This window comes from Macrobrachium rosenbergii, chromosome 16 (genome assembly GCF_040412425.1).
Source record: "Macrobrachium rosenbergii isolate ZJJX-2024 chromosome 16, ASM4041242v1, whole genome shotgun sequence".
Lineage (NCBI taxonomy): Eukaryota > Metazoa > Arthropoda > Malacostraca > Decapoda > Palaemonidae > Macrobrachium > Macrobrachium rosenbergii.
In genome coordinates, this window is record NC_089756.1 from 56,696,963 (window position 1) to 56,723,472 (window position 26,510).

The 26,510-nt window shown below is 37.8% G+C and overlaps 1 protein-coding gene across 1 annotated transcript in view; it reads left to right on the forward strand.

Moving 5' to 3' along the window:
• Nucleotides 1-26,510, forward strand: part of LOC136847456 (histone-lysine N-methyltransferase SUV39H1-like) — a 933,410-nt gene that overhangs the window by 470,738 nt on the left and 436,162 nt on the right. The window contains exon 2 of the mRNA XM_067119163.1: nt 5,348-5,526. Within this exon, the coding sequence (XP_066975264.1) occupies nt 5,437-5,526 (90 nt within the window). The 5' untranslated portion in view covers nt 5,348-5,436. The remainder of the gene's footprint in view (nt 1-5,347; nt 5,527-26,510) is intronic.

Sequence of the window (26,510 nt, forward strand, 5' to 3'; positions counted from 1 at the left end):
AGTCACTAGGGCACAGAAAGGATTAAAGGTTTTCCCAAATGGGGTAGTGGTAAGAGGAAATGAAATAGGGGCGAATTTCCACCTGTAAGTATATTTAAGGTAGAAGGAATAAAATTAATGTTATTTTAAGATAAGTAAAATTATTCTTATGTGGGTATTTACGTTAGTATGTGAAGACGAGATGGCATGTGCAAGGTTTCCCTCTTGACAATATATATATATATATATATATATATATATATATATATATATATATATATATATATATATATATATATATATATATATATATGACTGTGAAATATTTTTTGTTAAAACAGAATTCCATTAAATATAAGGAGCCCATACAAATGCCAAAATGTGGAAAATAAAGGCTCTATTTCAGAGACCAAACTCTCTCTCCTCAGGCAAATAGTGAATGAGAAAAAGTTACAAAAGGTGGTATTTATGCCAGAAGGCCCATAGGTCAGTCGTTACATCACTCCAGTTGACAGTTTCTCTTTAATCTTAATCGCTGGTTGGAGGAAGATTTTATCTATAGTATCTGAATCCCACACACCTCTTGAAAGATTGATGCTGTTTCCTTGTTTAATCAAAGCTGATTCCACCATCTGGCTTTTGAACCGACAATTGCTGCTATAAATTATTCGAGACATATTGCAGTTTATTCTGTCAAATTTTGGTTATTTATGTGGTTAAAAATAGCTAAGCTCTTTTGTCCGTACCTAACTGAACGTTTATGCTGTATTAATTCCTGGGGGAATGATTTGCCTGTAAAGCTGATATAAGACTGGTCACAATCGAGGCAAGGGATTTCATAAACTCCTGTCTTTGGGGACTGGCTTTTGTTGGACATTAATCAGGGATTTGGCTAAGGTAATTAGGTAGGTAAAAACAAAAGGGTTAGTTTCCAAGTGTCTATGTCAACGTCTTAATCCTGTCCAGGTGTGGGATTTTCATTTTGCTGTTGGGCGTCTCTCTGGTCTTGTTATGGGGGGGACGGTAGAAAATAGTGTTTGTTTTGTGGATAGCTTTTTCAATTGTATGGTCAGGGTACTTTAGAGATGACAGCTACTTACAGATTAGTTCAATTTCCTTTTCCAGGAAATCCGGGGAGCAAATCCGTAAGGCTCTTTAAGAATAAATTACTGGCTACATAAACCTTGATAGAGATGTCACGATAGCTATAAAAATGGACGTATTACATGGAGAAAGTTGGTTTTCTGTATATGATAAATTTGTATTCTGTCGTGTCTTTAATTATCAAAACGTCAAGAAAAGGAATTTTGTTGTCTGTTTCCCATTCAACTTTAATTTGATGCTAGGCACTAATGCATTTAATTTTGAAAGAAATTCATTAAAATTGCCCCACTTGTTATCCCAAAATGTTAAAATATCATCTATATACCTGCATTTATTATTACAGTTTCAATATATTTATTCCATGTATAGATTGGCTAAAACAGGACTTGAAGGGCTGCCCATGCTGCACCTGAATTTTTGTTTACAGAATGATTCCCTGAATGAAAAGATGTTATTTGATGCACATAATTCAACTAACTTTATTATTTTATCTAGGGCTAGTGGGAAATGATCTGAATAGGGGGCTAATTTTTCCCTCAAAAACTGTAAACGTCCTGTGCTGGTACTTTTGTGAATAGGGAATCTACATATAAACTTAAAAGTTTTATGTTGTGAAGTGGTATATGTGCTTCTTTGAATTTGTGACAGAATTCTTCAGAATGTTTAATGTTTAATGTGACAAAAGCCAGTCCCCGAAGACACAGGAGCTTACAAAATCCCTTGCCTTGGTTGTGACCAATCTTATATCGGCTTGACAGGCAAATCACTCCCCAGGAATTAATACAGCATAAACGTTCAGTTAGGTACGGACAACAGAGCTCAGCTATTTTTAACCACATAAATAACCAAAATGACAGAATAAACTGGAATATGTCTCATATTATTTATAGCAGCAATTGTCGGTTCCAAAGCTAGATGGTGGAATCAGCTTTGATTAAACAAAGAAACACCATGAATCTTTCAAGAGGTGCGTGGGATTCAGATATTATAGATAAAATCTTCCTCCAACCAGCGATTAAGAAGATTAAAGAGAAATTGTCAACTTGAGTGACGTAACGGCTGACCTATGGACCGTCTGGTGTAAATACCGCTTTTTTGTAACTTTTTCTTATTCACTATTTGCCTGAGGAGAGAGACAGTTTGGTCTCTGAAATATAGCCTTTATTTTCCACATTTTGGCATTTGTATGGGCCCATATTATCATATTATCTATATATATATATATATATATATATATATATATATATATATATATATATATATATATATATATATATATATATATATATATATATATATATATACATACTGTATATATATATATATAGTCAAGAATTTACATTTCTCCTCCTAGTCAACCACAATTTAGTTGATTTCTAATAAAATATAGCATCTCACTTAACTGACAGTCAAGCCAATATGGCAGAACAAAGAGGTTTTCCCACTTATGTTGAACCCAGGACACAGTCCATTCTCACATCCAGGAAATGCCTGGGACTGCTACACAGTAGATCCCCCTCCTTCAGCCCCCTTGTTACAAGCACACACCTAGATTTCCCCCCTTTCTGGGGTAGTGTTTTCGAGTTAAGCTTGGAGAGGTTATAGGTATTAGGAGATGCAAGCCACGCAAATGGGAAGCTAAGATCTTAAGCTATAATCTCATAGTCTGTAAGAATGTTTTTCCCTTGACTCCATTACTGGCTGCAGACTTTCTTACACATACGCATGGATGTACGCACAAACACAGCAGCCCGCGTCATTTTGAAAGAGAAGGGCAGAGATTTCCCAGCCATGTGCCCAGACAGACAACTTCCTTTCCTGGTCCCTGGGAGCTGGCCCGCTTACTCAACTCGAAGGGCACACCGATGCTGTATTAAGAGCTCAAATATTCGTGTAAGGTAAAGTATGAGAGTTAGTTTGCACCAGTAACCCTTTTCCCCCCTTCTCTGTCTAGTTAATCTTTTTCGTATTGCACCTTTACGATTTTCACGTTCTCATTTCTACTTACGGCGCCCCCTTTGTGTCACCAGAACCCTCCACATTCATCTTTTAAGGTGCATTTGTTCAGTAGCCTCATAACCTGTAATTAAGTCCTCCCCTTAAAGTGCTAAATTGGGCTAACTGAGGTTTAGAAGTTGAGATTGTTCATTGTGCTCTGTTTAGTAACAAGGGAGATTCCCCTTGCCCCCACATGTTTGTCTTATCTCCGGAATTCTCTTCCAGGAGACTGCATAGCCTGCCCAGTTCGCAAATCTATGCCACCCAGATTTCCCAGCCATTCCTGGTCGCAGCCTGATCACAAGAATCCGTTGCCAACACAGAAATCAACTTACAGAAATTAATTGCCATTATCCTGGGATTTACCTCTTTCATTTTATTGTGTCTGTAAATTGCTGCATTTTGGGCATATGTTTATTTACTTTAATGTGAATTATTGCATCTGTGTCCCATCATATTTGCCTTGCTTGTCTGTAAAATTACTGCATTTATAGCCTATCATATTGGACTTACTTGTCTGTGAATTGATGCATTTTGGTCTATCATATTTGCCCCTTTCTCTGTAAAATAAACCCCTTAAATGTAAAGAGAGTTCTAATTCCAAACTGGCGACCTTTGTTCCCCGGGCTAATCAATGAAAACTCAAGGTAAGTCCCTTTTACATTCCTTTTGCTCATAATCGGGAACCCCCTTGGCCCATAAGGCAGTCCCTAATGTAAAACGTTCAATATTACCTTCTCCCAAGCTTATGACAATATATATATATATATATAATATATATATATATATATATATATATATATATATATATATATATATATATATATATATATATATATATATATATATATATATATATATGTGTGTGTGTGTGTGTGTGTGTGTGTGTGTGTGTGTGTGTGTGTGTATATGTGTGTGTGGTTAGATGGGATCCAGTGGACACATTGTACAGAACTTGGCTGTGGACCTCAACCGGGCCGACGAATAGATTTCGGAAAGTTTGAAAGATGTCAATTTTTTTTTTTTTATCGTGACATGAATATAGCAGGATAGCGAAGTTCGCTTGGACTTGTGCATGCTTTGTGTATAAGAAAGATGCATTTTACGGAAGGCTTTCCGCTGAACTCACCAAGTGTTGAGGTTATATGTAGTTGACTAAAAGGTTGTATGTATGTTATTTAGACTTGCTGTAAGTTTTCATGCTTGCGTAGTCCGGTTCTTCTTTTCAGAATTGAAGGAACGTTTTATGGCTGCCCGATTCAGAATAAAAAGGACATTCTTCCCTGAAAATACACGACACCCTTCGCAGAAGACAGGGAGTTTTGTAATAAAAAAAATAAATTTGAAATTTTGCACTGTACAAGTTTGCCTGCTTCCCTTCTAGAAGTCTGTTTAACGTTTCTCCTCCGACAAAATGCACCGCTGCACATTTAGCGTCAAAAGTCTGTCGTCCCAAGTCTTTTTTTTTTTTTTTTATCTTCCATCACGGAATCTAACCTTCTTTGTTTATTATTTTAGTGAACAAAAAACACAAAGGGATTCTGAAATAATGAGGGGAATTTAGAGAGGTCGTTCAAACAGCGGTTGTGAAAACAATGAAACGGAGGACAATGGCCGTGAAGGGGATGGAGTCTCTCTCTCTCTCTCTCTCTCTCTCTCTCTCTCTCTCTCTCTCTCTCTCTCTCTCTCTCTCTCTCCAAAGTAACAGCCGTAATGTTTATAATTTCAACTTGGTAACGTCTTGCATTTTTTTTATCAGATGTATCTTACCAAATGCGGAAGACGTTCTGCAGCATCTCTCTCTCTCTCTCTCTCTCTCTCTCTCTCTCTCTCTCTCTCTCTCTCTCTCACAGTATATTGCACTGATCTAAACAGGTCCCATTGTTTACTCATTTGTATCAATTGTTTTTCTTTCTTATATATGAAAATACTATTTCCGTCAGAGGATAATTTAATTAAGTGCAAAACTCTCCATTGTGTGTTTAGTCTCTTTTTATGATTGTTATTGTTGTTTTTGCTGTTGTTGTTGTTGTTGTTACTAATTATGTACGTGTTTTGTAGTTGTTGTTACTACTGTATGATTGTCTCTACTGTATATTCATGCAGCATTGAATGTTTTTCCGGGCATTTCAGCTGAAATTATTATTATTATTATTATTATTATTATTATTATTATTATTATTATTATTATTATTATTATTATTCAGTTTATCGTGGCTTTCATATTACAGTGAAGTTAGTGGCATTACACAAACTTATCTTTCAGGGCCGTACAAAAGAAACGTTGCACATGGAGTTACAAACAACTGCGCAGATCTTGGTTCACTTATTCATCTAGAGATTAATTTTCGGCCGATGCCTCCACACCGCCACTGTCAAGAGAGGGTCTTCATTTCAAATCCTGAACCGAGGGACGTTACGGACTGTCCTGAAACTCGGACCAAGGTACCTTCATTCATTCTGTATACTTGTTAGGGACCATGCAGCATGAGGCTTGCTCCGGACTGGTGACCCCGTTTTAATTTTTTACTACTTGTAGACTGGTGGCGGTACGCATGAAAAAAAAATTTTTATATAAAGATTAGATTGTTATTTAAATTATTAATATTTGAGGTGTCTGAACCATAAAAATAAGTCATTTTTAGTGTGTCGAAAACTGGAGCAAGTTTGATTTATTGTAAGCTGTCAGGAACTGAGGCAATAGTTGAAGGAGTTGAGTAGCGAAATAGGAACTAATTCAGCTTTGGACCGAAAGGGGGACACAAAGTACCTCTAGTTTTGTAGGCATTATTTCCTTTCTTTTTTAGAAAGAAATGTTTTCTCGAGAACGGGTAGTGTCTTGTTAATACAACTCAAGTAATTGCTATATCGGTTTTTCCTAACATTCCCATCTCCTTACTTATAAAGGGAGTACTCTGTCCGACATATTATGTAGCCTCCTTTCTTTTTCTAAGACTCCGGTTTGTCGTTTCTTTCCGGGGTTTCCTTACTCTTTTGTCCTGTTGTCCTGTTCGGCTAAAATAGTGATGGAAATAAAGGTTTTACGACAAACACCACCGATGCTATCTCCAGTTACTTAATAAGAACTGAGGAATCTGGGTGGGGCGGCAATTGGTCACTATGAGGACCGAAATTTTATTAAGAGTGAAAAGTTTACGAAGCGTCACCATCCGCGATCTCTTAAAACGTGCGCCAAATACTAAGTCAAATGACAAACGTGAATGTACACACACACACACACACACACATATATATATATATATATATATATATATATATATATATATATATATATATATATATATTATATATATATATATATATTTATGATTTTACGTCGGGAAATGCTTATCATGAGCCAGTTACAGATTCTAAATGAATGATTTAGTTACCTCAATATTTTTCTAGTATCTGACTGGTGTTGATTCAGGAAATCGTAAAAAACAAAGAAAATGGGGAATATAACTGAGCTGATGGCTCTACTCACAAGGCAGTTGTAAGCAAACACTTTACGGTAATTTTAAGATTATGTATATTTCCATTAAATGAATAATCAGAAGACGAAATGAACTAAGTAGGCAGGTAAGGCTTGAGAGATTAATTATAACTAGGAACACTTGAAGGTGTATCCATCGCTGTGACGATGCTGATAAGGGGCATCGTGGGCTGACGACGGGCAAGGCACAATCAAGGGAGGGTTCCATGGCTTATGATCCCTTTGTAAATGGAGGGATTTACGAATTAAAGGCCAGTAAGAACAGCATAAAATATGCTTAGGACAAGGTGGTGCTCAGAGGGTACCAAGGATCCCTTAAACACGATTTTACGTAATTACCCAAACACTGGAATTTACGCAACGCTGCACTAACAAGGCGAGGTTAACATGGAAATCTGGCACTTAGAAATGAAGTAGGGAAATTTAGTAAAAGAATTAAAACAGTGTGACTGAATGACAAGAGCCTTTGCAACATATCACTTTGCCTTATAGAAGAAGCAGCTTCAGCGAGGGTGATGGTAGTGGAGGAGGGGTAAAGAGCTTCACTGGTAGGAATACTAAGGCCCCCACAAGATAGGACCATGTGGTGGGAGGTGTCCGGACCGTTCGTTACTGGACCGTTTGTACCCGGACATTTCGTTACCGGACATTACGCTACGGGACAGTCGTTACTAGGACCCTTCGCTACCAGGCCATTACGCTACCAAAAGGTCAAAGTTTTGTCTACTATTATTTTTGTAATTAAATGTTGATCACCTTGTTAATGTAGTTCGTAACTTGAAATACTGAATAGTTGGTAACATAATTACTATTATACATCTTACCTTGTTACTTAAATACTGGATACTATTATACATTTTACTTTGTTACTGTAACTAAACCAACGTATTTCATTTGCTAAGTATCTCTTTTTTAAAAGTGACTGAACCCTTAGTTAAGATGCCCAGGACGATTGAATCCAGAAGAAAACAAATCAAGTTGGTGGATGATTTGAATTACATATACTGTAAGCAGAAGGAAAATAGTGATGGGACAAAACAATATTGGATGTGTGAAAATCGCACGTGTAATAATAAAGGAAGTCGGTGAACACAATCATACTACCACGGCTTCTTCTGTAAGTGCAAAATGTGCAAGCAATCAAATCAAAGATAAAGCTCTTGGAACCCAAGACTCTTCACGTACTTTGATTGCTACTGAATTAAAGAATTTACATGAATGTGCCATAGCTGAACTTCCTTGTCCATCAAATATAAGTCGTAATATACGCCGATGAAGGCAACAGGAAAATAAATCTCCTCCAATTCCACAAGTAAGGCATGGTTATCTGATTCCCGAAGACTACGCCAAACTGAGTACTGGGTCATTATTTCTGCAATACGACAGTGGCGAAGACGATCTCGAAAGGATTTTGGTATTTGCATCTGCAGATGGATTAAGTGATTTGAAAAAGTTTAAAGTATGGGCAGGTGATGGAACATTCAAATGTTGTCCAGTTATATACTATCAGTTATATACGTTGCATATATAAACTAAAGACATAAGTATTCCCCGACTTTTTGCACTACTACCTGATAAAACCGAAGCCACTTACAAGCGCCTTTTTCTGTAATTAAAGACCTCGTACAAAATCATGAGCCAGATCGCATTGTGGTTGATTTTGAAAAGGCTATCATTAATTCACTGAAGGCTGTTTTTCAAGAAACAGAAGTTAGCTGTTGTTTATTTCATTTATCTCAGAATGTTTACAAACATACAGTTCAAGCAAAGGAACGATATCATCAAAAGGAATTTAGTTTAAAAGTGCGCTGTTTCCCAGCACTGGCATTTTACCGCCAAATGACCTTCTTTCAGGGTTTGAGGAGTTGATCGATGATAATGAAATTCCAGAAGAAATAGTTTCGTACTTTTCTACAAATTACATTGGTGGTGAACGAGGCCGGGGATCAAGGAGAAGACGACTAGAACCCCTGTTTCCTATACAGTTGTGAAATGTGTATCAGAGGACAGTCAATGAAATGCCCAGGACAAATAACAACTTAGAGGGTTTTCATAGCTCTCTTAGAACTTCAGTTACAAGCTCACATCCAAATATATGGAAATTGATTGATGCCTTGAAAAACGAAGAAGGACTAGCGAGAACAAAAATCATACAAGTAAATTGCGGCAATCTACCTTCAAAGAAAAGAAAGTATAAGAACTCTGAGCAGAGGGTTCTTAATGTTATTAGTCGCTACAACCCTGAATGTAAAATGGATTTTCTTCGAGCTATTGCTCATAATTTGAAGCTATATTAATAAAAACTGTCTTTTTATTTTATAATACATGACTAAACTAATATATGACCAAACTAGTACAGTAAATATTTTTAATATTTCAATTTTATAATGAATATATAGTATTACTATTGTATTATTATATATAACAAAAATGACAAACTATTATTATTATTATTATTATTATTATTATTATTATTATTATTATTATTATTATCACATTTATCTAATTAAAAAATATGAGCTCACAACAAATCTAAAAAAAAAAAAAGCTCTTGGTAGCGTAATGGCCTGGTAGCGAAGGGTCCTAGTAACGAACTGTCCTGTAGCAAAATGTCTGGTAATGAAGTGTCCGGGGACGAACGGTCCAGTAACGAACGGTCCTAGCACCGTGGTGGGAGCATGGTACTCTGAAGGAGGTGGGAATGCAAAGGGAGGATGGTGACTCGCTCGTGTCCAGATATGTCTCACAACTTCTCGTTCCTTTGGTCAGGCCTTTTAAGACCTCAGGTCAGGAATTATGATGCTTTCCTCATGCAGATGGAGTTAGTGTCATTCCTCTATGCGCTCGCATCATTTGAATCAGGGTCACTGCATGGTGAGCCAATTCCAGGTGTTTGCCTCTTTCTCTTAATCTGCATTGCTGGCTCTATTCTGCTTTCGGCCTGACTTAATCTCCTCAAAGCATCGTGTTCTGAAACAAAGGCTTACCACAGTCACATGTTCAAAAAGAGAAAGTGGAGAGGTAAACTGAGTGCAATTAACAGATTTTAAGGAGGGGCCAATATTCCTTTTGCCCTTCCTTGTTAGGCAGTGCTAAGCAATGCACTGTATTTTTACTTCTGAGCTTTAAATTGATCTTTTGGTAGCTTGTATGCTTGAGATGTAGTAATATATATATATATATATATATATATATATATATATATATATATATATATATATATATATATATATATATATATAGTATATATATATATATATATATATTCTCTTAATATTTCTACGGACTTTAAAAATTCTTTGATATCGATTTGAGTTTGCTCGTTAGAAATGCTAACAGATATAATATGTATATTCACGTGTGAAATGCCTAAACACAAATACACACGCACACATATGTATGCGTGTGTGTGTATGAGAGAGAGGAAGACTAGTATAAATATAATTTTATATATATGTATGTATGTGTATGTATGTATGTATGTACTGTATGTATATATATACATATATATATGTGTATATAAATATATATATATATATATATATATATATATATATATATATATATATATATATATATATATGATTGATATGTGTGTGTGTGTGGGTGAGTGTTGTGTGCGTGGTTCACTTACATGCATAAAGACAAGAGCCTAGCATACAGTATGTATGTGAATATCCCTTGAAATATAGACATTCCCGCAACAATTAAGCTCATACTCTCCATAGAATTACAGTGTACGTACGGAAGGGGGATTACGTGAATTTCATCGGCGGCGCGCCTTCTCCCTAATCAGATGAGCATTTGGCCAAACCGTCCTCATTACAGGGATTTCGTCTGTTATTGTTCATAAATTACCGGTATAACAGTGCTATGTTGAATCTGGTACAGCGTAATGCCCCTAATGCTGCTACTGCTACTACTACTACTTATTGTGAATATTATTATTATATTCTATCATTTTATAGTTATTATTGTTATTCGCATTATTAATCTTTTATCAAGAAAATTTTCTATAAAAATAGCACGATAGTTAATCTGGGCTATCACTTGATATTTCAGAATGATATACTTTTCGTCAGTATCCACTCGTTCTAGGATATAAAAAAAATTTTGGGATTAATTTTGCCACAAAATTTTATTTACAGTTAATGATTAAAATTCCCACTTTTTAAGCGATTTTGTTGATGAATCTGCAGAGTTGTAAATGCTGTTTTGCCCAGCCTTCTCGCTTGAAGCAAAGTGGGCATTCATGTATGGATGGATGTATTTCATTGGGGATGCGTGCACATCGGACAGACAGAGTAATTAACGATCATTTGCCCGTAGGGAAAATAGGATGCACAAACCCTCCTTGATGTTACCCATATTGGAACTGGTGACACTAATCTCGTCGTAGGCAATTGTGCTTACGTGAGCACCTTCTATTTACCGTAAACTTAGGGCTAACAACTTTATCCCAAAAGTCAGTTAACAGAAACTAGCAACAGACCTTGGTTGAATGGTGATTATTGACTTTATACGTCAGGGCTTTCCATGATGAGGTTCGTTGTCTCTCTTAAGTGTTCTATAAATAACTGAACGTAATGAGCGGAATTGTGCGGAGAGAATCTGCCAGCGATGAAGGTTATACAGAAATAATTCCACTCTGTGACAAAGCATTAGGACTTTTCTCCATACCAATCCGCTAATTAGTTCCGTTAATGCCGACAGTATTATCATCACAACCAATTACAATATTTAATTGGTATTAATTTTTAATTAAGAAGTGCGCTGTGCGTGTGCGATGTCATTAATTTCATTGTAATTCTGTGACCTCCAAATGCCGTCGTATATTGCAATGTCGTGATTTCATTGTTTATATTTATTTTATATTGTTGGTTTTTACAATCATAATTTTAGCAGCAGTGCGGTATTCGTGGAGTTTTTCTGATAAAAAAAGTTTGTTAGGTGATTCTGTCATAAATATTTGTGATCTTTATTAGTACCTTGGACCAATGATTCTGAAGATTTCATTAGCGTGGCATGGCAACTTACGTTAAGAAATAGGATGCACAGTTGACCGGTATGCTGCCAGAGCACGATAATGAAACTTCAGACCCAGGCCAGCAGGTTACCGGGGCACGATAATGAAACCTTCAGACTCCCTGATCTCGGATCAGCATCAGCAAACGTTTGTGGTTGGATCCAGCTCGCGTCCGAATCACTCGCAAATGTTTGCTATTTCTTCCACCAAAGATCCTTCCTTAGCAGAAGTGATTTGGTCCTGCTGCTGCCTAACATGTTTGTCATGACATCAGATTAAAATTGCACATTTCTGTCAGCAACGTTTGCAATCCGACGCGATGAAAATGATTGAAATGTTTAGGAAAAGGGAAAAATCTCTTCACCTTAACGTTCTAGTGTTGCAAACGGTTTCCCCTATTCCTTGAACTACACGGTACCGTTATGTTTGCCTCCTTCGCTTCACTTTCACGAAGATACTGATTGAAATTGTTTTCCCTTTTTCGCATTTGAAGTTTCTTAAAAGTTAAGATTAATTATTGAACAGGTACCTTTCGGACAACTGACATAAGGTAATAATGTTAAAAGGTGGAAATCGGCGGGAAGATGACATTTGCATATAATATACAGAAATTTTGACGAAAAGATAAAAGAGAAAATAAGAGGGAAGAGAGAAAAAACTAATTATAATCGAATTGTAGATCAAAGTCCAGGGTAACGGCAGCGTCGTAAAAAAATAAAAAAGAACGGTTGAAACGCTCTAGAAGATCTGGACTGAATGGCCAATCATTTTGATGTGGTAGATTATTATTCATGTTATCAATTACGAAATCAGTTTTAATCTTAAAATATGGGGAACTGATTTCCTTTGTCTCCACCCTTTGCCCTGTAACCGTCTCCTGACCTTTAACCGAAAAGATTTCGACACCTCTTGTTTCCCTATCCACCTGCATCCCGTCTTTGTCTTCTTGAACGGAGCGTAAAGAAAAACACTCCAGAATCAATGGAAGTTGTTCCATGCACTAAATTTCAGCACTTGTGCTCCTTTCGTATATGTCTTTGGTTAAGCTGCCTTTCGTCCTCCGTTGATATAAACCGAGTTTCTTCTTCAACGCTTCTCTCTGTAAATTTGCTATTGTGGTTTTGGCAGTGTGGACTCTGAAGAATAGGTTTTCCGGTCATTATTTCGCACTTTCTTCGGCTGGATATTCTACGAGATATGGTTACATGTTTTTAAATGGAAGCCCTTTTTCAGTATTGAATTATGTCATTCTAGTGCTTTTAGTACCCTCTCTTCGGTCAAGGGTTTTGAACATTCCTTCTCCTTGGACTTGCTCTTCATTCCATGATTTCTTACCTCATTTTCCTTAGGACCCAAATTCTCTCTCTCTCTCTCTCTCTCTCTCTCTCTCTCTCTCTCTCTCTCTCTCTCTCTTGTTTATTCTCTTGTTCTCAGAGAGAGAGAGTTCTCTCTCATTTTTATATCATTGTTGTCCTTATTACTTCAGAGAGAGAGCAAATCAATGAGTTAACGCTCAGAAAGTTTCCTTTATATTAAGCATCTGCTTTTGTTGCTATTAACCTTTTTCTAAATATTGCTGGCTAATTTGGAACCTTTCTTGTGCATCTTTCACTCCATTTATCGATTCCTAACTAGAGCTCTGCTCCTCCTTCCTAACACTTCCAGATTTTACAGTATTTCACAAACCTATTCGCTCATTTGCCAGAAGAGTGACACAACTCAAAAAATGTGTTTTTTGAGTTACTGATACTAGCAGATAGCTCGTTCTTTGTTTAATATTGTGGTAAAAACGTCTTATTTGTATTCGTAATACGAACCGCTAGGGGGCATGACATGTCACTATTACACTGTAGAAAGTATAGAGAGTTTTAAACTTTAAAACGCTTCTGAAAAATAGCAATTTTTGAGTTATGTCACTCTTCTGGCAAAGGAGCATACTGTACTCCAATGTCCCCACATCACTGAACCATCTCAAAACGCTCTAATCCATCCTTCCACCTACGCTAACCCTTTTTACCGCCTCTCCTTATCTTCCCATTTCTCACACTTGCAATTCTTCTTATTCCATATAACCAACATCTCAATAGCTTCAACCGTTTTTAATTCATGCAGTCAACATTCGCACTGCGCTTTTGAAGTGGAATGTGGGGTCAAATCCTTTCGTGCATTGCAAACTTGGGTTTCACAGACACTTTCAGTCTCTTCCACGCCTTTAAGCACATAACCTGCTACCATCCTTGCTTCACTAATGCTCTGAGGGACCTTTTCTCTCATCTCATCATCGGTGCCATTTACTCCCAAATACATAAATGAACAAACCACTCTCATTCTTCCGCCATCAATATTAATTTTATTTCGTACCATCCTGATTATCATTTACCCTCGTTACCTTATTCTCTCCAAAATTTACTTTCAGATTCCTCCTCTTGCAAATAATCAAATTTCCTGTAGTCCTCTTTAGTATACCCAGTCTGTACTGCGCCATCTACAGACACCACCCTTTTCACACTATTCACACCCCTTTTTCTAATCCCACAACTTACACCTAAATCTAATGCCCTTGCTCTGACTTTTCACGTGTTCCATTCTTGAAGATTATCAACCAGTTAGGTCTCTTGCGCACTTCCAGACAAACCGTCACTTTCGTGTTTACATATATGAACTCGCTTCACTTCCAATATTAAAACCTTCAACTGTTCACGACAGTATTCATCTCCTATACCGTACAACCTCAACAGTCGCCACGTTGCATCTCATTTTGTCATAAGCATCATGGTATATGTGTCTGTATGCCGCATACAGCCTTTTTATATGTTCTCGAACTTTTCGTATAATTGATTCATAACGAATGCTTGATACATTCACCCCTTTTACTGTCTAAACCCGCATTGTTCTTCTGTCAGTCTCTCTGACATCTTTCTTGCCTTCTAGATTAAAATCCCACCATACACCTTTCCCAGTACATTAAGTAATGTTATGCCCATAGAATTCTCACTGTCGTCCCTCTCACCTACGCAACATACAAAAGTATAAGTGTTCGTCTCACCCATTCATTTAGAACCTCTCTCTCATCTAGGAGTTTCTGAACACTAGTTAGCTACTCAATCACATTTTCACCATTTTACTGCAGCATCTTAGCATCTTACTTGGATTTCCATCAACACGTGATGTCTTTCCATACTTTAGCCTCTTAATTAGTGTCCTCTTTATACCCACACTAGTGACTTCTGAAATCTTTCTCAAAATTACACCAACCCTTGCCATTCCTGCCTCGTTCAGTTCTCACCTCCTGCATCCTCCACATGCAATAAAGCTTCACAATACCCTCTTCGTCAACACAGGACTGCATTTCCTTCAGGCACCATTTCTCCATATGCATCATTTATTCTGAGGCCCAGTTAATCATTAACCTTTCTTTGTTTACAGAACAACTTATTTTCTCTAAAGACCTGATCATATGCATTCCTCTAGTTTCATTACTTTCTCTCTCACTCTCTTCCCCGCAATTTTACACTCCCTGTTCCGACGTCAGTATTTGCAGCCATAGCGCATTTTTTCGCCCATTTTTTCACTGACTTGCCAGGCTCACTTCTTATAAAACTTATGTGTGTATGTTATTGTTTCACCCCCGTTTTTCAGCCCTTCCTCTTCGAGCTTAATTTCTATCTCTCTTAACTTTTACTTCAAGTATACAATAATGCGATATGCCTCCATTTACTCATCTTCTCTCCATTACATCCCTCAATTATTCCATCTACTGTATGCTAACACATAATCTAACAGACTTTTTTTTTCACCATGTTCTCTACCAAGTATACTTTGGAAATTATATATATGTTTCCGACAACCCAGCTCCTTTCCAAACACCTTTTCCGTTAAACTTTCTCCATTCTGCTTTACTTCATGAACTCCATCCTTATCAGTACCACCATCTATTTCTCCGTCACATGCTTTTAAAGTTGAATCACCTGGCTCAACCACCCTTCCATATTCTCCAAACATCATTTTCCATTTTTGCTTTCATTAAGTATTGTGGATTTGGTTGCTTGTACCTTGCCTTGACGACAGCTGTTGTTCAAGGGGTTACCCATAGAAGTAATGATCAAAACCAATGTTGCTTAACGTCAGTGATCAGCTTACGAGAGGTGTAGCGAAATTTATATCACTAATAGACAAGATTCCAGGGGTAGTTCGTGAAAATAAGAAATTCCTAGTTGCAGGCAGTGTATTTCACATTTTGACATGTTTTCTCGTACTAGGAAAGACTCAAACTCGTGAGCCCTGTTTCCAAGGTTCACTACACTACCCACTTCAGCACTCTCCAGAGTTAAGAAACGTTGGATTTGGCCAGTGCTTGGGAATGGTGACACTACAGAAGTGCCTGCCTAGTTCGAATCACAAGTCCCTAGAACATTCGTAGGACTAAGGCATGGAGTTCACAACTTCATTTTAATGTGAACGCTTCGAATTTAAAAGTAACATTTAGGATCCACCATATCTGATGGGACAAGGCATAGGAACGAAAAACGTAACTAGTTAGTATTATGTATATATGTGTAAATATGTGTAGGTATATGTATATTATATATGTGTGTGTGTGTGTGTGTAAATGCGTAAAATCACAGTGACATGAGATGTATGCGTCTGCATACACGGTATGTAAGCAGGTGTACCGCAAGGAAAATGAAACACTGATTTTAAGTGCTGACCAGTTTCATCTTTATATTCAAGACATCTTCTAGAGGTCGGAAACATAGTGGTAGAAATTTACGATATATAATTATGCTGGAGTAACATTGCAAACGAACATACAGACGGTTGGACACCAAATCGGAAAAAACAGAGAGGACCAGGAAACTCTGTAGCGTCTTAGGTCAACAATCTATTTATACATATGTTCTTATATGCGGGCGGGCACACACCTAAGCTCTCGTCCCATGTTATCTACCTTCCTTAAAATCTATACATTTCACCTATTCCTTTCCATAGTAATGGATCGAATTTATACATGCATTGACTGATATTCAAGGTCTTACAAAAACTTTCTTGTATAAAACTGGACTCGATCATGTTTCTTTCCAGTGTGTTATTGGAATAAACTATCTTTTTTTGTCCGTGCCCAACTGATTATGACTGTTTTCACTAACGTGAACAAAAACTGTAGTGTTCACCAGTGCATATCTTACACTTTTTTGTGTCGTTCTATCCACTATACAATTTGTTTTTCAGTTTAACCAATATAAAAGTTGCCACAGGAATTACATGGGGTTTGATGTGCATGCCCCTAGTATAGTCGGGAAAATATTTTATTAGTGCTTATTTCGTTGTATTTTTGGTCTTAAATGTTACATTAACGCCAAAATTCCTTAGCAACTGGGAGCATCATTAAAAACAGTACTATATGGTAATACAAGTACGGTTTTTTACAGTTTTCTTTTTTGTTATGATAAAGTCTTTTTTTTTTTTGCTGCTCCAAATGCCTGTATTCCTAATTAAATCTATGTCCGTGTCAATGTACTCATTGCTACGTAAACGTAATGCTCTTAAAAACATGATTTTAAAACTGATTTCTTTACTTTATTATCTGACCAGAAATAAAATGTACATAAGCATAATTACTGACAGCTTTTCTGTACACACTGTTTAAACCTACCACTACTTCTGTGAGTCACGTAGTCAACAATGGTCCGTTCCGAAGTGAATTTTATTGATGTGAGCAGTTCATTACTTTACCAAAGGAAGCATTTACATTTCGTTCCCTTGCCAAATGCTGCATACGTCGTCAACATACCCAAACCACATTACGTCGCGTGCTCCGATTTGGTTTAACATTCTGCTTTCAAAAGTAAAAGGTTACCCAGCCATACCAAATTTTGAGAGTAAAATTTTTCGTTGAATTCACATTTTTGTCCTTTTAAGTATATTTTAATCAGTTCTGTTAAAGTGTTCTTGAAAAATTATACATCCAGCTGTATGGTGTCTTAAGTTGTCATTAAAATTCTGACAAATCATCAAATGAATCATCAGATAAACTCACATGCCTGAATCGGCTGTTATTCTTACATTTTTTTTATATCTATCAAGTCAACGTTGTTCTTTAGCATCAGAAATGTTACCAACCAGTGGTTTAAGAATATCTACTAGGTATTCTGCTACATTGTGTGAAGCGGAAAATTTTCTTTTGTGACTTTATAATTTCCCTGTGGTATAATTTCCCTGTGGTGATCTTCCGACACTTCACCAATAACCAAAACAGACCCAGTCTCAAAATGCAATCCCCCTGCAAGAGTGTGTCTGCCTGTTAATATACCATCCGCGAGTGCAACACACATACGCACTCACATTGCCTCAATGTACTTAAATCCTGATCATCGTCAGGCGAGCACAAATGCATGCGTCAGACACCCTCGCTATATCCAAATGTGCAAACCTCCAAGTCAACACAAATGCACCTGCAGTGGAAGTATCACTGATAGGCCAGCACATAGTTCTCCACTGCTGTCCAAAGTCAACCAAGACTTTATATATATATGTATATATATATAATATATATATACATATATATATAATATATATATATATATATATATATATATATATGAATATATATATATATATATATATATATATATATATATATATATATATATATATATATATATATATATATATATATATATATATATATTATATATACATATATATATATATACATATATATATATATATATATATATACATATATATATATATATATATATATATATATATATATATATATATATATATATATATATATATATAAAGTCTTGGTTGACTTTGGACAGCAGTGGAGAACTATGTGCTGGCCTATCAGTGATACTTCCACTGCAGGTGCATCTGTGTTGACTTGGAGGTTTGCACATTTGGATATAGCGAGGGTGTCTGACGCATGCATTTGTGCTCGCCTGACGATGATCAGGATTTAAGTACATAGGGCAATATGAGTGCGTATGTGTGTTGCACTCGCGGATGGTCCGTTAACAGGCAGACAGACTCTTGCAGGGGGATTGCATTTTGAGACTGGGTCTGTTGTGGTTAGCGGTGAAGTGTCGGAAGATCACCACTGGAAAATCTGTTATTTGTTGCCATAGAAAGAATTCTGGGTTCGCCCTGAGAGGATGAATATTTTGGAAGTGGTGTTTGTTCTGTACATACTATTGACATTTATTGTGGTCTAGAATAACTATGACCTTATTACTTTATTTGGTGACCAGGATGTTAGTCACGAGTATTAGCTGGTTTAGGATTGATAACCTGAATGTTTGCGAATCAGAATTTCCTCTAGTGATGTTTTCCAATTGTAGGAGATGGAATTCACTCCATTTCATGATCGTAGCTTTTACTGAATCACTTTCATTAAATTTGCAAATAAAGTCGAGTTTTGTACTTCAGGGTTTAATCCAGTAGGCCTTTGTTTAAGAATAGGTTCAGTGAGAGGAGTCGACAAAGGAGAAGGAATTTGTGACCCAGGGAGCCACGGCCACCAGAGACATCGTAGGGAAGTAAGATGATTGATTCTGTTCTCAAAACAGATACAGCAATAAAAGATGACCCTATTTGACCTAGGGATAGGGTCATTTAACAGTGGTTGGCAGCAGTGTTAGACATAGATAGGTATTGGCATCTCAGAATAGGATTTTGATGGTTCAGCGATTCAGGTTAGGAAGCTATTGTTGTGAGACACGCCTGAATCAGTCTTTCTCGAACGTGACTCTCCGTGTGTGTTCAGTGATGAGTCACGGGGCGCAGGGGTTTAATGTGAATGGGAATTTATGGCCATTAGTTCATATTTGGGAGTGGTTAGGCATATATACTGTGTATAGTGTAAAGTAACTGCTGTATCTTGACCACTTGTGTGTGATAAAATACGTGAAAATGCGCAAGTGTTCTCCCCCCCCACCCCTATTTCTTTGGTGAGAAGATCTCTCGCCGTTGAGCAGAGGCATACATAAGTGTTATCATTTTCTTTGTATTGTTAATTTTAATGTCAGATTGGATTGTTTTGTATTGTGCTGCAACTAATTTTTGGGCAGTGGCTGCAGTGACGTCATCCCCCAAGTGACATGTCAGTGACGTCTTTAGTTGGGCATGCCTTATATCTTTTGTTTTTATTATTATAGCAATCAGCAGTTCGCATCGGCGTTTAGGGTTTAGTAAAGGGAGTATTTTATTATTGTGTTATCTCTGGGGACTTTGATAATTGGGTAGTAATTGATTTGATTTTTGTTGAGTTACTGTGTGTGTAAACATTTCTTATGCAAGTGTGTATACATTTCCTAGTTTTTTTAAACTGTTTTTTTTTTTTATTTTTTATAATTACACACATACATGTTTCATTTTGGGTGCATACTTGTGTGTATGATAAGGTAGAAGCGGTTGCTGTAAGCTTACTCGGCAATTTTTTTTTGCCCTGACGGCTGGCGAGCCCATCTCTTAGCGGTTTTGGTGCTCAGCATTTTTTCTGTAGACTGCAGCAAGCCTTGGATGGGGTGATAGGGGGAGTGAGTTGTTGCACTGAGGGGGTGAGGGACGAATTCTTCTCTCTCTCTCTCTCTCTCTCTCTCTCTCTCTCTCTCTCTCTCTCTCTCTCTCTCTCTTGTCCTTCTGCTCGAGTCCCGTTTTCTATATGTGAGGGTAGACTCCCATTCTCTTTACTTGTGGGGAGACTGAGTGCTTTTTTGTCGTTTGCCCTTGAAGATGATAAGTTGATCTTGACTCACTTTGCAAATCAGCTGTGCACTAGGCCAGACAATTTTTTATATTTTCCCATGGGACTTTGGATTTAATTGTGGGGTTAGTTAATTTTGAATTTAATTGTGGGGTTAATTAATTTTGAATTTAATTTTGGGGTTTAATTTAATTGTGGGTTTAATTAACTTTTAGTTTAATTGTGGGTTTAATTGATTTTTTATTTAATTGTGGGTTTAATTAACTTTGGATTTGATTGTGGGTTTGATTAGTACTCTCTTTTGAGTTTGGGGAGTTAATTGTTAGAGTAACAGGAATTAACATTCTGGGTTCTTTACTGTGTGGGAATTCTTTCAGGGGAAATTGTTTTTGTTTGTGTGTGTTTTTTTTTTTTTTTTTTTTTTTTTTTTTGTAAAGGGTGTCCTTTCGCGGGACTTAGGAAATTTTGCATTTGTGATCAGCCAAGAATAATTGAACGGATTTGTTTATGAAGAAAAAAATCTGCAAAAATGAGGAGGAAATAGTGATGAGAGATTCCTTAAGTCAACTTATGGTTGTGTAGGGCGCGGAGATTCAGTCCGCGGTTTGAAGGGTTTTGTTGAAGTTCGGAATAGCCAAAGATCGATGGTTGACTTGAGTTCTCGGACCCCACGGGTTCATTGCTTTAATTGTAGTATGCAGGGACACATTTAAGAGATTTTGCCGTGTTAAATGTTGTGGCAGTTGCAAGAGTTATGGTCATCCTTGGCAGTCCTGTCCGTCTTGGAGACAGTATAATGATAGGCCTGCATTTCAGAATTTTGGTAGCTCAGATAAGAAAGTTCCTCACGCGGATTTTTCGAGGGGATCTTGCGATCGGCGGACATTGTCTAAAGACCGATCAGTTGTAAGGGGAAAACTGGATGGGTATTTCTTGGGATATAGGACTTCTGTGGGAACCCTCAGGGTGGAAGCCAGTTGTCAAAGGGTCTCTGCATGGGATAAATGTAAGGGTTTTTATAGACACAAGCGCCTCTATTAATTTGATGAAACTATGAGTTGTTCTGATCTATGTTTTCCGATCGATCTTTGAGACCTGCTAAAGAGGCGGTATGTGACGTTCAAGCAAGTAGGTTACGTAGATCTAGATTTATCTCTTGGGGGTAGAACTTTTGCAGAACCATTTCTAGTTATACGAGGGCGTGCTTTGGGGAATACTTTGTTACTGGGTCATCCAGCATGTCGGAGACAAAAAATCTCAGTTCATGCAGGAGTATGTGGTATAACTGTGGGAGTACCTGGGGTGTTTGTGCCTTATGAGGGGACGGATGTGAGGGTAATGAATGAGGATGGATCGGGGTTCTGGGTATACTTGGGTGGAATTGCTAAACTGTAATGATTCAGTTCGCAATTATCAGAAGGGTACTTATGCAATCGACTTTGTTGAGTGGGTCGATGAAGATAATTCAGTGGCTATTGTCGGGGATTTTTGTAGTTTTCCAGAAGCAGATTTACAGGCTAGGAGGCAGGCTTTTAGGGATCATTTAGCCAATGCTGATTGTAAAGAATATGCTGGGGGTGTAGAAGATGTTCTGGCCGAGTTTGCAGACGTAGTCGCACTCAAAAGGGATAAGTTAGGATTAACAAATGTATTAGAACACAAGGTTCAGTTGGAGGACAAGACTAAGCCTGTTTTTGTTCCTTCATATAGAATTCCTTTTAAGATTAGAGAACAAGTAGAGCAAGAGGCTAATAAGTGGGAGGAGGAAGTCATTGTTAGGCCCAGTTCCTCGCCTTTTAGTTTCCCATTATTGGCAGTGCCTAAGAAGGATGGTTCAGTCCGAGTTTGTGTGGACTTTCGAAAGTTGAACGAGAAAACCATTCCTGATAGCTACCCTGTGGCGTGTTTGCCAGATTTATTTGTTGAGATTGGGGGTAAGAATATTTATCCCTCAATTGATCTGATGCAAGGGTATTTGCAAGTACCGCTCAGCAAGGAGAGTCGGGAGTATACGGCTTTCTCGTTACCGAAGGGGCATTATGAATATACTTGGATGCCGTTTGGTCTATCAGGCAGTCCGATGACATTTACTAGGCTAATGAATACAGTTTTGCATGGCTTGTTAGGGAAGTCCAGTTATTTGTATGTGGACGATATTTTAGTTGCCACTGATTCAGTAGAAGAGTATTTAGAGGTTCTTAGGGAGGTTTTTAGGAGGCTTAGATTAGCGGGTTTGAAGATAAAGTCAGCTAAGTGTAATTTTCTCAGGAGGCAGATAGTATATTTAGGCCAAGTCATTTCTAAAGAGTGTGCTAAAGTGAATGATGATAAGGTTAGGGCAATTGTAGATTTTGCTACTCCCAAGAATAAGAAATAGATTCGGTCATTCTTAGGCATGGCTGGATTTTTCCGTAGATTTGTGAAGGGATTTTCTGTTCTGGCATCTCCCTTGACAGATGTCCTGAGGGATGATGTGCAGTTTGTATGGGAAGATGGACAGCAAGTAGTTTTTCAGAAGATTAAGGATGCCTTAGTGAATCCCCCAGTGTTGAAGTTTCCTGATTTGGAACGTCCTTTCACGTTGGCAACAGACGCTAGTTATGATGGTATAGGGGCATCGCGTATGCAGAAGTTCGATGGAAGACTCCATCCGATTGCATTTTACAGTAGGAAGTTTAAGACACGAAGTAGTAATGAATGGTCAAGGTCGGTAGTAGACAAAGAGGCCTTTGCTGTAGTGTCTAGCTTGATACATTTTAAGACGTAGCTGTTGGGCAATAAAGTAGAGGTTCTTGCGGATCATAAGTCATTGTTGGATCTTTTTAATAAGCCGGATCTTTCCCTAAAAAGAGCTCGGTGGTATCTGACAATCAGGGATTTTGATGCTAAGCTTTGATATATAGAGGGTAGATATAATGTTGTAGCAGACGCCCTTAGTAGAAGTTTTTCGGATGCAGATGGTATTCATATATGTTATGTATCTGGAGATTGCATAGATTGGGATATTAGTTTAGCAGAAGCGAAAGAAGATGAAGATGAGATTTTGGCAGACGCAAAAGCATTTCTTAGAGGGGAATTAGTTAGGAAGGGTTATAAGCTGCCTTTTGCAGGGCTTGAATTAGAGGGTAATTTTTTAGTTAGGAAGATTAGATACAGACTGAGGAATAGTGAGGAAAAGGGCAATACAACGCAGACAGTTGTTCCTACGATTTTAATACCTACGGTGCTGGATATTGTTCACGGTAGGTCTGGCAGTCCGCATTTGGGGGATTGAGAAAACGTATCAGAATATACGGAGACAATTCTTTTGGAAGAATATGCTAACGTCAGTGGAAGACTTTATGAGAGGTTGTTCAGTCTGTAATGCGTGTAAGCCATGGGTCGATTCTTGTAAATTGGGTTCATTCCCGATTCCTAGCAGACCTTTCGCCCAGATCCATATGGATCTTTTGAGTAATTTCTGTGAGTTTAGTTATGGCCATAGGTACCTGTTGGTGGTTGTTGACGAATTAACGAGGTTCATAGAGATTTTTCCGTTGAAGCATAAAAGAGCGGAAGAGGTGGCAGTCGCATTCTTTAACGGGTATATTTGTCATTATGGGGTTCCTGAGGTTCTGATTACAGATAATGGGAGGGAATTTGTGAATAAGACATTAGAGTGTCTTGCGGATGTAATGGTCATTCGGAAGGTGACTATTACTCCTTATAGACCAGAAGCTAATGGGCTGTGTGAACGGGCAAATAGGGAGGTCATTGAAGCTCTTCGAATGACCGTTGGGGGAAGTGATGTAAATTGGGATCGATATATTCCACAGGTGCAATATAGCATCAATACAATGGTTAGTGGTACCATTGGAATGTCTCCCAATGAGGCGCTGTTTGGTTACCCAACACGGGGTGCGTTCGATTTGTTGCCTATTCCATCGGATGATGAAACAATCAGGGCGCTTGTTTCCATGGCTAAAGAGAGATATGCACATCTTGCTAGGAATTTTGTAATGAAAATGCGAGACATGGTAGATAGGAGCAATGCAAAGCCAGTTAGAGTTAAAGGTGCTGTGGGAGATAGGGTTTTTGTGAAAATAAATGTCTGGAATCAGTTGAACTTTAAGCTAGGTCCTAAATTTGAAGGTCCTTTTCGTGTTGTAGAAGCAAAGAAGGGGAACAGATTTGTTGTTCTAGATGAGAACACTGGTGTGTCTCGATTGACACAGATCCAAAATTAAAAAGACAGGTTAATGGGAATCATATGGGTTAATTCCTGGGTTGTACTGTGGTTATGATAATTTTTTTCCTTTCTTTTTTTTCTCTTTTTGTTTTTTAATGGGTTTTAAATGGGCGTAACTTGTAGTTTTTTTTAACTGGGGAGGACGTTGGTCTGTAGAGTTATACAAATCTTTAATTCTCCGAGATCAGTTTTTGCTCTTGTGTGTTGCAATACTTAGTTAAAATTGAGTGCAGAATACCATAGGGTTTTATAGGTATATGAATTTTTTTTTGTTTGTTTGATTTTTTTCTTTCCCGTTTCGAGATCGGGTATCTTAAGAGATACTTTCTTTTGTTTTTATGCTGAAGTTTCGCATTCACATATCTTTGGGAGTCGTGGCATGGGCTAATTTCGTAGTGAGGTTAGACCCGTGTGTTATTATGTAAGAATATTATGATGTGTAGTTGTCGTCTGACGCAACATCTTTGAGTATAGAGTTTCAGATTAAAGTTCTGTTGCTTAGATTTTTTTTTGGGGGTGGGGGGTTAATTAGTATGTCGGACAGAATTTGTCTGATCTGTTACGAGTTTGGGCAAATCAGTTAGGGTTTAGGACAGGATTAGAAGACTTTTTAATATGACTTCCAAATTTAGATTTTTCCAGTCCTCTTTTAGAAGGAGTAATAGGGCTGTGCCATTGGTAATTGTAGCTGTTATGATCATAGGAGCAATTGCTAGTGTATCAATTGCTATTTTGCTGAGAATTGAGCAGGTATCGACAGTATTTGCTAACCAGGGTAAAACTTCGATGACTTTACGAAATATTTTACCTCTCGGTTGTTTAGAATTTCCCTTAATGAATTCGGGATATTTGTGTGGTTCTCAGGTAATTTTTACTGGGAAAAATTAGTATGGGTGGTATCTTAAAGTTGGTGTACCTGATAGAGGGTTGATTATGGAAATTCCAGTTAGCAGTTTGGAATCGTTTCACAGTTTGATCATTGACCTTTTTCCTAGTAGTTTTAATGGTTCAGTAATAGTATGGCATGGTGAGTAGAGTAGGTACCTTTTGGGTTGACTGTCGACATGACCAACTTATGTTATACACCACTTCCTCGCAGCAGAGCCTTATGAATGACTTCTGTGAGCCTCAACTGATACAAGTTAGATATGGGGGCCGTTTACGTTACGCCTGCAGGTTCCTACGCCTGCGCCTTCATGAGGGGGGGTCTAGGTTTTTTGGAGAGATGTCTGGCAGGATGTCTACAAATTGCCGTCGGTGCTGGAAGACATCTCTTTGGCCCAAAGGACCCCTCGAAGTAGGTTCCTTCACGTGGTGAGGGGGTAAGGGGCCCTGGCTTTTCTTCTTCGTTCTTACGAAGAATAAGAGCCCGGGCCCTGACGGATCACCTACAAACATTTCGATTTAAATGCCGTGGATATTTTCACTTTCGTACAAATTTCTTGGACCTGGTAAATAGGAAAAGGTATCATAGCTAGGATTGGGTTTATATCCGAAGCTAAATAGTGAGAACCGTGGCAGGACCATCAACTGCCCGATAATGTTCGGACCTGAGTTTTCAGGCGGAACTATTCTAATGGGACTGGACCACGGATTCCAGGGGGTCTAGTTCTGGGAATAGGACTCTCGGCATTCTGTCCAGTTTTGCCCATAATGTGATTAGGGTGGGGATGATTGTATTCTAGTAATGCTCTCAGTCCTATCAAGCGGGTTGGCTTACACTTGAGCCACTCTAATCATGTTGTGCCATCCCTTTGGGGTAGGGTAGGGATGCGGACATTTGGGAGTCGGTTCTCGCTTGTGCCATTAGTGGAGGAATGAACTCCATGAAAGGCTGATGATATCTTTTTAAGGTTTTCAGGTTTATTTACTTTTTTTTTTTTTCTCAATTATACTTGTCTTAATGCAAAGTTGTGTTAACGATTTAATTACCCCTGGACCCTTTGATGGTAGCGATTCGGCACAGTTA